The 15,396-nt window shown below is 37.3% G+C and overlaps 1 protein-coding gene across 14 annotated transcripts in view; it reads left to right on the top strand.

Annotated features, from left to right (window-relative positions):
* STAG1 (STAG1 cohesin complex component) overlaps positions 1 to 15,396 on the top strand; it is a 402,189-nt gene that overhangs the window by 371,484 nt on the left and 15,309 nt on the right. For all 14 annotated transcript variants that reach the window (XM_074031098.1, XM_074031099.1, XM_074031097.1 and 11 more), the window contains 3 exons: positions 2,968 to 3,069; positions 7,484 to 7,632; positions 8,941 to 9,069. In XM_074031098.1, coding sequence (XP_073887199.1) covers positions 2,968 to 3,069; positions 7,484 to 7,632; positions 8,941 to 9,069 — 380 coding nt within the window. The remainder of the gene's footprint in view (positions 1 to 2,967; positions 3,070 to 7,483; positions 7,633 to 8,940; positions 9,070 to 15,396) is intronic.

Below are 15,396 nucleotides of genomic sequence, written 5' to 3'. Positions count from 1 at the left end.
CCAGAGGTTTAAGTAAGACATGATTTCTGCACTAAGGAGCTTACAGATTAAGAGTTAACTAATATGTAAACATAATGTAGCATACTGATAATGAATGACTGCCGTGTGTTCATGCCATTTATATTTGAGACACTGTTCTAAGACTTTCACATTATCATTGATCTTTCTAATAACCCTGTGATGTAAGAAATAGTATCATCATTTACATATAAGGAAACTAAGGATCAAGAGGTAAACCTTCCAAGGTCACACACAACTATTAAAGTAACAGAAACTGGGATTTTATTTTAGGTTTGTCTAACTTCAAAGCTTAGCTCTTTTCACTGGACCACAAAGCTTCAGCATGATTATTGTTGTGATAGATGTATAAATTACTAACCTAACACCAAATATAGACACTTAAGTGAGAAGAGCAAGAGAAGAATTCCTAAAGCTAATATGTAAACAGAGTTGCATGGATGAATAGGAGCTTACTAGATGAGCATGGGAAGGAAGACAAGCCCTTGCCAAGACAGCAGCATAAATATACCTACCTGTTTCAGCTCATTTTTCTCTACTTAGTCCACAAGGAAGTCATGAAAGAGCTTGTCAAACTAATTATTGATATCCAAATAGACTGTGATATTTGCATGTTGAACCTTTCTAAAAGAAAATTTCATGATCTGTTAGTAAACTTCTGCTTGCTTCCAATGACCATTTCCTTTCCAAATATTCGCAGGCATTACATTTAATAATGTATTCTGTAATCTTAGGCTCAGCATCAAGCTCACTGATGGTATTGTTCAGAATAGTTATTCCTCATCCTGATTTTCCATTGGTCACCTGGAACATTATTGCAAATTGCATGTTCCTGGGTCCCACTCAACCTAATGAGAAATATCTAGGGTGGATCCCAGGCATTTGTGGAGGAGGGGTTAATTTTCCATATAACCTTCTTTCCCTTTGGAAAATCAGAACTATGATTATCTTTCTCTGTCCTCTAGCATCTTTCCTATTCTTTACCATTTCTTAAAGAGTACAAAGTTTCCATAATCTCCACAAATTTTGTTAAGACACAATTCATCTGGCCTAGGAAACTAATTCAGTTTGGAACAACTTGATGCTTTCATTATCTCTTCACTAAACCTGGATGTTAGTTCCATTTTATAAGTGTTTATCCTACCCTTTTTATATAGTTTTCTCTTTAGCAGGAAATAAAGAGGCATAAAATGTGTTGAGTTCTGGTTTTTCCTGGTAATCCTTTAACAATAGTTCATTGGTTCCAAGAAGCAAGTCTTATTCAGAATTTTTATCATCCTTAACATTTCAGGGACACTTCTGTTCATTATAGGCTCTAACCTTTTTGTGAGTATTGTAATAGCTATTTGCTCTTCTGATATATGGCTATGTGGCTTTTCCTCCATCTTTTGTACATAATTAGTTCAATCTGAACTTAAAAGAAATCTGCCTGCTCCAGTACTTTAGTGTTTTGATATTTCTCTTTTTTCTTCATTGAGATAATTCTTCTTTGCACTAAAAGGATGATCCTTTTGAGCTGTTCGCCTTTTAGCATTTCACATTGTGGAAACATACCTATGTTTTTGAGATTTTGAAAATCTAATTGCCAAACTGTTATTAATCACTTCTTCACATAGACTGTAGACTTTAGCTTGGAAACAATATCCAGATTTAATGGTTTTAAATGAAACCTTTTGATTATTTACTCACAGAAAAAATTCTTTAAATCTTATGTCAAAAAACTGAATTATAACTTTTCCCAGTCACTGTTGAAAATGTCTGTGTTTTACTTTTTTATATTTCGATAGTAAAATATAGACATGTTGATAGGGGTTTGGGGGATGAGATAGTACACAAAGTATTAAATAAAGAGTTAAGTCTGTTACCCTAATCCCCCCTTCCCCCTGTTTAGGCCCACCCCCCGGAAGTAAGCAGTTTTAACTGTTTTGGTTTTAGTTCTTCAGGAGACTTCTACCAAAATTTCTGTTTCTTGATCTGTACATTTTAGATGTTGTCTGTTCAATCATGTTTTAAAGAATGGGTCCGGGCACAGTGGCTCACGCCTGTAATCCCAGCTCTTTGGGAGGATGAGGCTTGTGGATCACTTGAGGTCAGGAGTTCAAGACCAACCTGGCCAACATGGTGAAACCCCGTCTCTACTGAAAATATAAAAATTACCCAAGCGTGGTGGCACACACCTGTTGTCCCATCTACTTGGGAGGCTGAGGTGGGAGAATCTCTTGAACCCAGGAGGCAGAGGTTGCAGTGAGCCGAGTCATGCCATTGCACTCCAGCCTGGGCAACAGAGTGAGACTTCATCTCAGAAACAAATAAAAACAAAAACAAAAAACAAGAATGGACAAGGCGAGGTGCAGTGGCGCACACTTGTAATCCCAGCATTTTGGGAGGCTGAGGTGGGTAGCTCACTTGAGGTCAAGAGTTCAAGACCAGCTTGGGCAACATGGCAAAAACCCCGTCTCTACAAAAAAAAATTTTTTTTTTTTAAATTAGCCAGGCGTGGTGGCACACACCTGTGGTCCCAGCTATTTAGGAGGCTGGGGTGGGAGGATCACCAGAGCCCAGAGTTGAAGGCTGCAGTGAGCTACAATCACACCACTGCACTCCAGCTTGGGTAAGGTAACAGAGTGAGACCCTGTATCAAACATGAAAAAACAAGAATGGGGAATTTTTCTCACCACCTCTCTTCCTGGAATTCCCAGCTTTTTTGGTTTTACTAATATTAGTTCATAATCTTAAACATCAAATGTGCATTCCTTTAACTTTAGACAGTTATTTAACTCCTGTTATGTTTAAGATGAAGAAATTAAAAACTTATTTATTTACCTTTCCTTTCTTTCACCAACCTGTTCTTTTTTTTTTTCCATTTTCAAAGGAGGTGACACCAACCTATTCTTTATCTCATGAAATTTCAATAATTTTAAAGCTGTGTTTTCTTTTTTTCCCTCACAGTATTACAATGACTATGGTGATATTATTAAGGAAACACTGAGTAAAACCAGGCAGATTGATAAAATTCAGTGTGCCAAGACTCTCATTCTCAGTTTGCAACAGGTAAGAAATTTGGAGAGAGGGAGACAAAGAATAGAAATAACATTAATTGCACTTCTCTGTGCTTAATATTTGCTAGGTATCTTGTCTCATTTAAACTAGGTCATTTTATATAGTTTTGTCAGTGCATTACGGTGGATATTTTCTGGTACAAAGACATAGGTTAGGTGTCTTTTCTTTTGGAAGAAAATCCTAGAGTTCATATTTCAAATAGATGTAATCCTAAGGTGATTTATTCTTGGACTAGATGAAATGTGAAATTGGAAATTTAAAAAGTAATAATTTAAGAAGAAAAATATAAAAAGTATTTCATGAGGAAGGGTACCAGGAGATAAAATGTTTTTCATATTGCATAAATAAGATTTCTAATAAATGCTTAGTAATTTAAAATTATTTCAGGGGGCCTGGTGGATATATATATGTGATATGCGCATATTTATAAATACATAATATATATATATGTTTGTATGTAGTTTATGATAAAAGTCTCATATCAGTGGCAAAAGGATTGGGACTATTCAATAAATGGTGATGGGTCAGCTGACTGTGTATTTGGAAAAATAGCTGTTTATAGTCCTACCTAATGTGTATCCACAATAACTACTAGATGGTTTATATATAAAAGGCCAAAAGTAAGGGTTTATGAGAAAATAAGAGGATATTTTTTAAATCTTCTTTCTAAAGAAGTCACAAAGTTAAAAACTGATGATCTGTTCTTCTTTTTTTTTTTTTTTTTTTTTTTTTTTTGTAGAGATGTGTTTCGCCATGTTGGCCAGGCTGGTCTCAAACTCCTTGGCCTCAAGTGATCCACCTGCCTCGGCCTCCCAAAGTGCTGGGATTATAGACATAAGCCACCTTGCCCCAGCCAATCTGTATAAATTTATATAGATTAAATAGATGTATACATCAATTTGCACTTTGAGCAAAGTTAAAAAAAAAATGACGGGGGAAATATTTTCAGTCCTACATAGCAAATCCTACAGATCAGTGGGAAAGATAAATAAATCCCATAGAAAAGTGAGCAAGGGATATGAAAAAGGCACTTTTCCAAGGAAGAATCTTACAAACCAGTAAACATGAAAAGAGGCATTAGGCTGGGTGCAGTGTCTCACACCTGTAATCCCAGCACTTTGGGTGGCTGAGGCAGGTAGATCACCTGAGGTCAGGAGTTCAAGACCAGCCTGGCCAACATGGTGAAACCCTGTCTCTACTAAAAATACAAAAAATTAGCTGAGTGTTGTGGTGGGTGCCTGTAATCTCAGGTACTCGGGAGGCTGAGGCAGAAGAATCATTTGAACCCGGGAGGCGGAGGTTGCAGTGAACCGAGATCATGCCATGGCACTCCAGCCTGGGCAACAGAAGTGAAACTGTGTCTCAAAGAAAAAGAAAGGAAAGAGGCATTAATTAATTATATATAACATAATTAATAATTAATAAAAGCCAAGCACATTAGCCCACACATGTAATTCCAGCACTTTGGGAAGCCAACGCAGGCGAATCGCTTGAGCCCATGAATTCAAGACCAGCCTAGGCAACATGGCAAGACCCCCGTATCCAAAAACAAAAATAGCCGGATGTGTTGGCATGCACCCTGTAGTCCCAGCTACTTGGGAGGGTAAAGTGAGAGGATAGCTTGAGCCTGGGAGTTCAAAGCTGCAGTGAGTTATGATTGCACCACTGCATTCCAGCCTAGGTGACAGAGTGAGACCCTATTTCTAATAATTATTATTAATGAAATACAAATGAAAATGGATACTTCTTGCTCAACAGATTGGCATGAATTAAAATGATTGATAAAGATATAGAGGAAAAGGCCCCTTTTTAAAACTGCCTTCTTAGAAGACAGTTTTGTAGTATATTCCAAAATTGAAGATATATATTCCCTTTAAACCAGTAATTTTGCTTCTAGGTATGTACGTGGATATGCACAGGTGTGTACCAATAAATATATGTAAAGATGTTTTATTGCAGCAGTCTCTATAATAGTAACAAACTGGAAATAGTCTAAATGTCAACAGGGGAATTGTTAAATAAACTGAGATAGATAAACGATTTTTAAGACAAAATATTGAGTGAAAAATGGCAAGTTTCAGGACAAATGCAGTATGCTACTATTTATGTAAAAATAAAAACTTTAGCTGTAAATGTAATGTATCTATACTGATCTAGAAAACTTTCAGACTTTAAACACTGGTTACCTTTGGAGAGAATAATGGTATTTGGTAGAAGAGAGAAAGAAGAACTTTTACTTTGATATTCTTTGAATTTTTCACAACAAAATGTATTCTTTGTATTCACTTTATTTTTTTTTTTTTTTTATTTTTTTTTTTTTTGAGACGGAGTCTCGCTCTGTCGCCCAGGCTGGAGTACAGTGGCCGGATCTCAGCTCACTGCAAGCTCCGCCTCCCGGGTTCACGCCATTCTCCTGCCTCAGCCTCCGGAATAGCTGGGACTACAGGCGCCCGCCACCTCGCCCGGCTAGTTTTTTGTATTTTTTAGTAGAGACGGGGTTTCACCGTGTTAGCCAGGATGGTCTCGATCTCCTGACCTCGTGATCCACCCGTCTCGGCCTCCCAAAGTGCTGGGATTACAGGCTTGAGCCACCGCGCCCGGCCTGTATTCACTTTAAATGTACACTTTAAGTTTTAAAGTTTAAAGCTATTGTATATACCAATATGTGAAAACATTTTAAAGTTTAAGAATTTATAAACAGCCTGTAATCCCAGCACTTTGGGAGGCTGAGGTGGGCAGATCACAAGATCAGGAGATAGAGACCATCCTGGCTAACACGGTGAAACTCCGTCTCTACTAAAAACCATCCTGGCTAACACGGTGAAACCCCATCTCTACTAAAAATACAAAAAATTAGCTGGACGTAGTGGTTGGTGCCTGTCGTCCCAGCTACTCAGGAGGCTGAGGCAGGAGAATGGCATGAACCCTGGAGGTGGAGCTTGCAGTGAGCCGAAATCACGCCACTGCACTCCAACCTGGGTTGACAGAGCGAGACTCCTCAAAAAAAAAAAAAAAAAATTATAAACAATTATCTGTGAATAAATTTGAAGTCCCTGGAAGAACTATTCCTTCAGTAATGACACAGCCAATAGTTCAGGCCAATCTATTGCTGAAGAAAACTAAAAAGGTGCAGAACATATTAGCACCCAAGAGCTATTTCAGTAAATCAGGTGTGATTAGAATTGAGAGATTGGGAGGTGAGAAACTAAAGAAATGTCAACAATACTCTTCAGGAGCTTTGCTATAAAGGGAATCAGAGAAATGGGTTAGTAGCTGGCAGAGGAAATGGGGTCAAGAAGTTAAGAGTATTTTTAAGATGTATGCATCTAGTACAGAAGGAATAGTTTAGGAGGCAGGAGAGAGCCGTAAACACAAGAGCAAAACTACTGAGCAGGTGAAACCTTATATACTGCCTTCTTGTCTAATACATAGGAGGGAGTGGCTTTAGATGAAAGTCTGGACAGTTCACCCTTCATAACAGGAGGAAAGGTCGATGTCTACAGATGCAATTAAGTTTTTAGATTTGTGGAATGATGATTGCTTGTATATTACGTCCAGGGTTCTGTTTTTGTTGTTATTTTCACAGAAAATAGCTAACAGATATGCAATTTATAAAACTCCACCCAGCTTAAGAACTTTTTGGTGTATTTTGTTACTGGATGGGAAAAATCATAGCCCCATGTATGCAAATGGTCTTCTTTTATATAATGTTCTTGTTTGAAATATAATAAGTGAAAAAAACCTCTTAACCCTGTGTGTCATATATTGTCATTCCTGTAAAAACAATAACAAAAAGAACAGATGTTTATAAATATATAGTGTACTTCTATAAATACATTTCTTTTTCCCATCTCAAAATACGTTCTTTTGGCCAGGTGTGGTGGCTCACGCCTGTAATCCCAGGACTTTGGGAGGCCAGGGCAGGCAGATCACTTGAGGACAGGAGTTTGAGACCAGCCTGGCCAAGATCTCTACTAAAAATGCGAAAAGTTAGATGGGCATGGTGGTACACGCCTATTATCCCAGCTACTCGGGAGGCTGAGGCATGAGAATCACTTGAACCCGGGAGGTGGAGGTTGTAGTGAACTGAGATTGCACCACTGCACTCCAGCCTCCGTGACAGAGCAAGGCTCTCTCAATTAAAAAAGAATGTATTTTTTACATTATTATTAGAAACAAATTTCTGTCTGTATTTAATCACACCACTAGCATGAAAATTAACTCCAGCTATTAATAATAGACAATTTGTAGAAAGGGAACAAACAGAGTAGCTAAAGTTCAATGCAAGGAGAGAAACCTTTCACCTTATACCTTTTACATATTTTTAAATTACCTATTCTGAAAATAAATAAAATTTTTAAAATTCTGAGCTATAGGTTTTTTCCTCTTTTTTTCTTTCTACCAGTTATTTAATGAACTTGTTCAAGAGCAAGGTCCCAACCTAGATAGGACATCTGCCCATGTCAGTGGCATTAAAGAACTGGCACGTCGCTTTGCCCTTACATTTGGATTGGACCAGATTAAGACACGAGAAGCAGTTGCCACACTTCACAAGTGAGTGAGATAAACACTTTGTTATACAGAATCTGGTTTACTTGAATTTTAATGAAATAACTGTTATTTGACCCATTTTTAAAGTGACAATTGATAGAATTTTAAGTTAGAATAACTTTAGAGATTATCTAGTTTAGAGATTCTAAATTGGGAGGACGTTTTTAATTTGAAACAACTTAAACCACCCATTTGTTCATCTTACAAAATATAGAAAGCAAAATTTAATAATATATTATTGTCTGGTCTGTCAGAAAACAGTGGGTTTGAGAGACTATACAGGCTGGGTGTGGTGGTTCACACCTGTAATCCCAGTGCTTTGGGAGCCCAAAGCAGGAGGATCATTTGGGGCCAGGAGTTCGAGACTAGCCTGGGCAATAGAGTAAGACCCTGTCTCCTACAAAAAATAAAAAAGAGCCAGGCATAGTGGCATGTGCCTGCAGTCCTAGCTACTTGGTAAACTGAGCCAGGAGGATCACTTGAGACTGGGAGTTTGAGGTTATAGTGAGCTATGATTGTACCACTGCCCTCCAGCCTGGAAAACAGAGTGAGACCCTGTCTCTGAAAAAATAATTACAGAATTATTTGTTAAGACCATACAAAATTGGTTCGGGGTTCATTATTGTGAAAACAGAAGTAACAGAAAACCTTTAGTAAATGCACACAGCTTGGTACCATTACCAGCTCCAAGAAGCAAATATTCTGGCAATCTATTAATAATTCTGTTTCCAGGGTATCTTGTTACCTCTAAAAACTACACATAGGGGGCTGGGTGCCTGTAGCTCACGCCTGTAATCCCAGCACTTTGGAAGGCCAAGGGAGGCCAATTGCTTGAGCCCAGGAGTTTGAGACCAGCCTGGGCAACATGGTGAAACCCCATCTCTACAAAAAATGCAAAAATTACCCAGGTGTGGTGGCACACACGTGTAGTCCCAGCTACTCGGGAGGCTGAGGTGGGAGAATCACCTGAGCCCAGGAAGTCAAGGCAGTGAGCCATGATAGCACCACTGCACTCCAACCTGGGCAACACAGTGAGACCTTGTCTCAAAAAAAAAAAAAAAAAAGTACACATAGGAATTTAGTTTTGTTGCTCTGTAGCTATTTTTTGTATGTTTTTCCCACCTTACAGTTTCGTACTATAAATATACACAAATATGTCCTATATATTCACATTAGTTTATTATTTGAATTTATCAGATTTTTCTACCTTTTGTGATGATTTTACTACCTTCACAAATATTTGTGTAATGTTAACCAATTGAGAGAACTACACTATCTGGATAAATAAGTTGATATTTTCTTTCACTTCAGGGATGGCATAGAGTTTGCATTTAAATACCAAAATCAGAAAGGACAAGAGTATCCACCTCCTAATCTGGCTTTTCTTGAAGTACTAAGTGAATTTTCTTCTAAACTTCTTCGACAGGACAAAAAGACGGTGTAAGTTGCACATTACAAGAGACGTGGTTTTTATAATAACACTGTTGTAAATGTTTATTTTTTGAAAAATTTTTAATCATTTGGATATCTTTACTCTTGACAATTTAGGCTCTGATAGTTTAAGGAATTATACATTTTCCTTCAAGCATTTATATAGTAGTAATTTCACTGCTTATCTTTTAGTACCCTAGAATCTGCAACATGAAATTAAGCAGGTGGAAATTATTTCTTCTTATGTAGTTCAAAGATGTATGAACATTGGCTTAGCCGTTGTGTAACTCTTCCTTCTTTTATATTAATTTCATTTTAGTTTTATATTCTATTTGACTTGTTTCAAAAGACTGATTTTTTTCATATTTGCTTTTTTTGATTATTGATAACAGTTTAAAGAAATATATATGTAATTTCAAAAGAAAATCTTGATTGGGGAAGTTTTATTTAAAACCAAACCAGAAAACTTTTCTAGGCTGGGCACGGTGGCTCACACCTGTAATCCCGGCACTTTGGGAGGCTGAGGCAGGGGGATCACCTGAGGTCAGTAGTTTAAGACCAGCCTGGCCAACATGGGAAAACCCATCTCTATTAAAAATACAAAAACATTAGCTAGGCATGGTGGCGCGCACCTGTAGTCCCAACTACTCAGGAGGCTGATGCGCAAGAACCGCTTGAACCTAAGCGGCAGAGGTTGCAGCGAGCTGTGGTCGTGCCACTCCACTCCAGCCTGGGCAATAGAGCAAGACTCTGTCTCAATAAAAAATTTAAAAAAAATTTTTTTTAGAGGATAATACTATAATGAATCCTGAATTTTATAAACTGATAAGACAGAGAGTCCTTTATAATATTCTAGCTGTGTGCAGTGATTCACGCCTGTAAGGAGGCTGAAGCAGGAGGATTGCTTGAGCCCAGGAATTCAAGACCAGTCCTGGCAATGTAGCAAGATCCCATCTCTATAAAAAATTTTAAAATTAGCCAGGTGTGGTGTGTACCTGTAGTCCCAGCTACTTGGGAGGCTGAGATGGGAAAATCACTTGAACCCAGAAATTTGAGGCTACAATGAGCTATGATTATGCCACTGCATTCCAGCCTGGGCGACAGTCTGGGGAGCCTGTCTCAATCAATTGATTTTTAAAAAAAAAACAAGATTCTAAATAAATAGAATTTTGGAGAGACAGTTAATACTTATATGAATATAAGTGGTAGTTCTAAGTAAAGATGTTGATGTCATGTTAATCAGAAAATATTTATTAAGCGCCTAGTATGGTAAGCTCCTGTTGTAAAGCTTATGCTCTAATGCAGGGGGGGCACAGCATAAACAGGCAGATGGCCAGGCTCACTGGTTCCCACCTGGAATCCCAGCTATTCCGGACCTGAGGTGGGAGGATTGTTTGAGGGCAAAAGTTTGAGAGCAGCCTGGGCAAGATAGTGAGACTGTCTCTAAAAAAAAAAAAAAAAAAAGCAGACAGGAGAGTTTTAGGCACTGAAATGGGATAATGTGATAGACAGAGACAGGTGTTGAATATTAGTGAGAGTGGTTTGAAAACATTTTCAATACAGACATTTACAGCTATACATTTTCCTCTGAACATTACCTTAGCTGCATCTTGTAAGTTTTGATATGTTGCATTTCCATCTCAAAGTATTTTCTCTTTTCACTTATTTCTTTAACCTATTGGTTATTCAGGAGTATTTTGTTTAATTTTTATGTATTTCTGTATTTCCAGATTTTTTTTCTGTTACTGGTTTCTTCATTTCATTGTGGTCAGAGATCATGCATTGTATTACTTTAATCCTTTTAAATTTATTGAGACTTGTTTTATGGACCAACATATGGTCTTAGAGACTATTCCATATATAACTTGAGAAAGTGTGTTACCCTTCTGTTTTTGGTTGGAGTTTTTGTTCTGTAGATATGTGTTCCGTCTAATTAGCTTATAGTTTTGTTTATAGTGCTTTTCAGGTCTTCAGTGTTCTTGTTAATCTTTTTCTTAGTTGTCCTATTCATTTTTGAAAGTGAGATATTGAAGTCTCCAAATATTACTGTTGAATTTTCTATTTGTCCCTTCAGTTCTGTCAGTTTTTGCTTCATGTATTTTCAGGCTCTCTTGTTAAGTATACATACTTTTTTTTTTTTTTTTTTAAGACGGAGTCTCACTCTGATTCCCAGGCTGGAGTGCAATGGCTCAATCTTGGCTCACTGCAATCTCCGCCTCCTGGGTTCCAGCGATTCTCCTGTCTCAGCCTCCTGGGTAGCTGGGATTACAGGTGCACACCACCACACCTGGCTAATTTTGTATTTTTAGTAGAGATGGGGTTTCACCATGTTGGCCAGGCTGGTCTTGAACTCTTGACCTCAAGTGATCTGCCCACCTCGGCCTCCAAAGTGCTGGGATTACAGGTGTGAGCCACCACACCTGGCCTGTATATACATTTTTAATTGTTACATCTTCCTGACCAATTGAGTCTTATTCTAAAGTGTCATTCTCTGTCTCTAAGACATTTTTGTGTCAGATTACTATAACCACGCTAGCTTTATTTTGACTACTGTTTTGCATGGTACACTTTTTTTTTCCATCCTTTCACTTTCTGCCTTTGTAGCTTTTAATCTAAAGTGTGTTTCATGTAGACAGAAAATTGAATCATGTGTTTTTAAATTCAACCTGACATTCTCTACTATTATACTTTTTGTTTTTTATGTATGTCTCCTGGGGTTTTTGTTTCTGTTTTTGTTTTTGTTTTTTGGGGGTAGGGGTTTGGTTCTCCTTTGTTGCCTTCTTGTATTAAATGTATGTTTTCTAGTGTATCATACTAATTCCTTTAATTAATCTTTCATTGTATTTTTTTAGTTATGTTCCTAGTGGTCTTACCAGGCCTTACAATATACATGTTATCAAAATTTACTGGCCGGGTGCAGTGGCTCATGCCTATAATCCCAGCACTTTGGGAGGCTGAGGTGGGCAGATCACTTGAGGTCAAGAATTCAAGACCAACCTGGCCAACATGGTAAAACCCTGTCTCTACTAACAATACAAAAATTAGCCGGGCATGTTGGCACATGCCTGTAATCCGAGTTACTTGGGAGGCTAAGGTGAGAGAATTGCTTGAACCCCAGGGGGCAGAGGTTGCAGTAAGCCAATATCGTGCCACTGCACTCCACCCGGGATGATAGAGATTCCACCTCAACAAAACAAAATTTACCTAAGGTCTATCCTGGTTTATTCTAAGGAAATACAGAAACTTTAATTCTATATAAATCCATTTCCTTTCCTCCTTTTTTGGCTATTCTTGTTATACATGGTCCATCTATATATATTAGAAACCCAATAATAAACTGTTATAATTATACATGAGATAATCTTTTATAGAAACTGAGAAAAGAAAGGAAAGCAAGTATGTGTTTATAGAGTTTGTTATATTAATCTTTCTATTTACCATTTTTCTGGTTTTCTTCTTTTCTTCTTGTGGATTCGAATTGCTATCTAGTATCATTCCTATAATCAAATACAGCTTCTCTTTCACTCACTTTTGTGTTTATTGTCAAATATATTACATTTCTATGTTATTGACCCAACAATACAGTAATATACATATTGTTTTATATATTTGCTTTTTAAATCAGTTAAGAGAAAAGGGATACAAAATTTGTAATTATACTTCTATAACTACCTACAAATTACCTTTACTGGCACTCTTTGTTTTTTCATGTAAATTCAAATTACCCTGTGATGACATTTGGTTTCAGCTTGACTAACTTCTTTTAGTAGGCAGGTCTGACAGCAACAAATTCTCTCAGGGGTGGCTCATGCCTGTAAAACCAGCATTTTGGGAGGCTGAAGCAGGAAGATTGCTTGAGCCCAGGAGATTGAGGTTACAGTAGGCGATGTAAGATTCTCATTTGATAGTTTTTTACTTTCAACACTTTGACCATGTCATCCCGCTGCCTTCTGGTCGCCATTGTGAGCCAGGTGATAAGAATTAATCATTAATTTTATTGGATTTTCTTTGTATGTTGTGAATTACTTTTCTTTTACTACTTTCATGATTTTCTTTTTATCCTTGGCTTTTAGCATTTTTCCTATGATGAATCCATGTGTGAATCTTTTTGCATTTATCCTGTTTGGAGTTCATTGAACTTTTGGATGTATGAAATTATGTTTTTCATCAAACTGGGCAAGTTTTTAGCCATTATTTCTCCTAAATTTTTCTGCTTTTTCGTCTGCTATCTTGGTTACTCCCATTACACATATGTCAGTATATTTAATGGTATCCCATACTTCTCTCAGGCTCTGTTCATTTTTGTTTATTCTTTTTTCTCTCTCTTCTTCAGATGGCATAACCTCTTGATATATCATCAAATGTGGTGTTTCTTGCCTTTGTCAGCTCAGATCTACTGTCAAGCCACTATAGTACATTTTTAATTTTGATTATACTTTCAACTTAAGAATTTCCATTTGGTTCTTTTTTTTAATTCATATTCTTTATTTCATGAGATATATTGTCATCATACCAACTTTTAAGTAGATTTTCTTTAGTTCTTCGAACATACAGATGCTCCTGGATTTAAGATGGGGTTACATCCTAATACACCCCTCATAAGTTTAAAATATTGTAAGTCAAAAATGCATTTAATACAACTAATCTACCAAACATCACAGAATAATATAGCCTACCTTTAACATGCAGAATACTTACATTAGCCTATAGTTTGATAATATCATCTAACGCAAAGCCTGTTTTATGATGAAATGTCAAATATACTATGAAATTTGTTGAATACTAAGTACAAAACAGAATGATTGCATGGGTACTCACCATTAAAGTACACAGCTTAAAAACACTATCATAAAGTTAAAAAAGAATCGTAATCAAACCATTGTAAGTTGGGGACTTTATTTATAATCATTGCTTTGAAATCTTTGTGGGCCAAGGTGCTGTTGCTTGTTCTTTTATCAGTGTATGTATCACATTTTCCTGTTTCTTTGTATGTCTCATAATTTTTTCTTAAAAACTGGACATTTGGCCAGCACTGTGGCTCACACCTGTAATCCCAGCACTTTGGGAGGCCGAGGTGGACTGATCACTTGAACTCACAAGTTCAAGACCAGCCTGGGCAACATGGCACAACCCTTTCTCTACAAAAATACAAAAATTAGCTGGGCATGGTGATGCATGCCTGTAGTCCCAGCTACTTGGGAGGCTGAGGTGGGAAGATGGCTTGAGCCTGAGAGGTGGAGGTTGCAGTGAGCCAAGGTTGTGCCACTGTACTCCAACCTAGGTGACCTTATCTCAAAATAATAAATAAATAAAAAGAACAAATGTTGCAAAAATGATATATTGTGAAATAATAATATAGCTACTCTTTACTAATTATCTGCCCCCTAGAGGTTGATATTATTTTTTCGTTGGTCATTTACTTGTTTAGTTACTTGGATGAACAAACTCTGAAATCTTTTTTCTCTGCCTTGTGCAACCTCTGATGTCTTTGCTTAGATCTTTTTTCCTTTGTTTTTATCATTTGTCTTGGCTGCTGAGGAGGTCACCCTTGGGTTAGCATAAGCCACTTACTGATCAAAGGTGCTTAAGCCCCTTAGCCAGTTAGATTTACCCTTTACTGTTGGATATGTGTATCGCTTGCAGACTGCTTTCATAATTCAGGGTATTTACTTTTTTGACCCACATTTTAGGCCAGGGACTAGCGGCTTGGAAGATACCTCTCTGATTGTTCCTGAGAAAAGGCAGCCTTGGCTGTGCACAGTCTTCAGACGACCAGAGAAGCATATTATTTCATTTTTAAGCCTGGCCTCCTAGGAGTTGCTCCTGGGTGTAAGAATAGCTGTTTGTTCAGCCAGTGTTTGGTGAGAGGTTGTATTTAAACCACTTTTGCCAGTGAAGCTTCCTCCCTATGTTGATAGATCTGTATGTGGCTTGGGGAATGTTAAGTCTGCCTCATTCCCTTCCCTTGTTTGCCCATGAGTGAAGGCAGCGTAGGATATGTGCATAGCTTTCTCAACTCCCAGGACTTTTATTTTTTATTTTATTTTTTAAACCTGTTCCAAATATGCTTAATGGATAAACAGATGAACTCACAAAATTTGAAACCTATAAACAAAAGAAACGTTAAGCATAGCAATTACTTAAGCAGATCAATAACAATAAAATGTTGTCCTTCTTCCATATAAGAAGAAACATATGAAATGCCAGGTTAGCTCAGCAACCTATTAATAACCACCAAAGACTGGTGATAAAACATTCTTCCAGTGCTGTGATGATTTAAAAAAAAAAAAAAAAAAAAAAACACAAACACAGTGGAGGATTTGGTAGCCTATGTTC

The sequence above is a fragment of the Macaca fascicularis genome, chromosome 2, assembly GCF_037993035.2.
Source record: "Macaca fascicularis isolate 582-1 chromosome 2, T2T-MFA8v1.1".
Taxonomy (NCBI): domain Eukaryota; kingdom Metazoa; phylum Chordata; class Mammalia; order Primates; family Cercopithecidae; genus Macaca; species Macaca fascicularis.
This window is presented reverse-complemented; position numbering and strand designations above follow the sequence as displayed.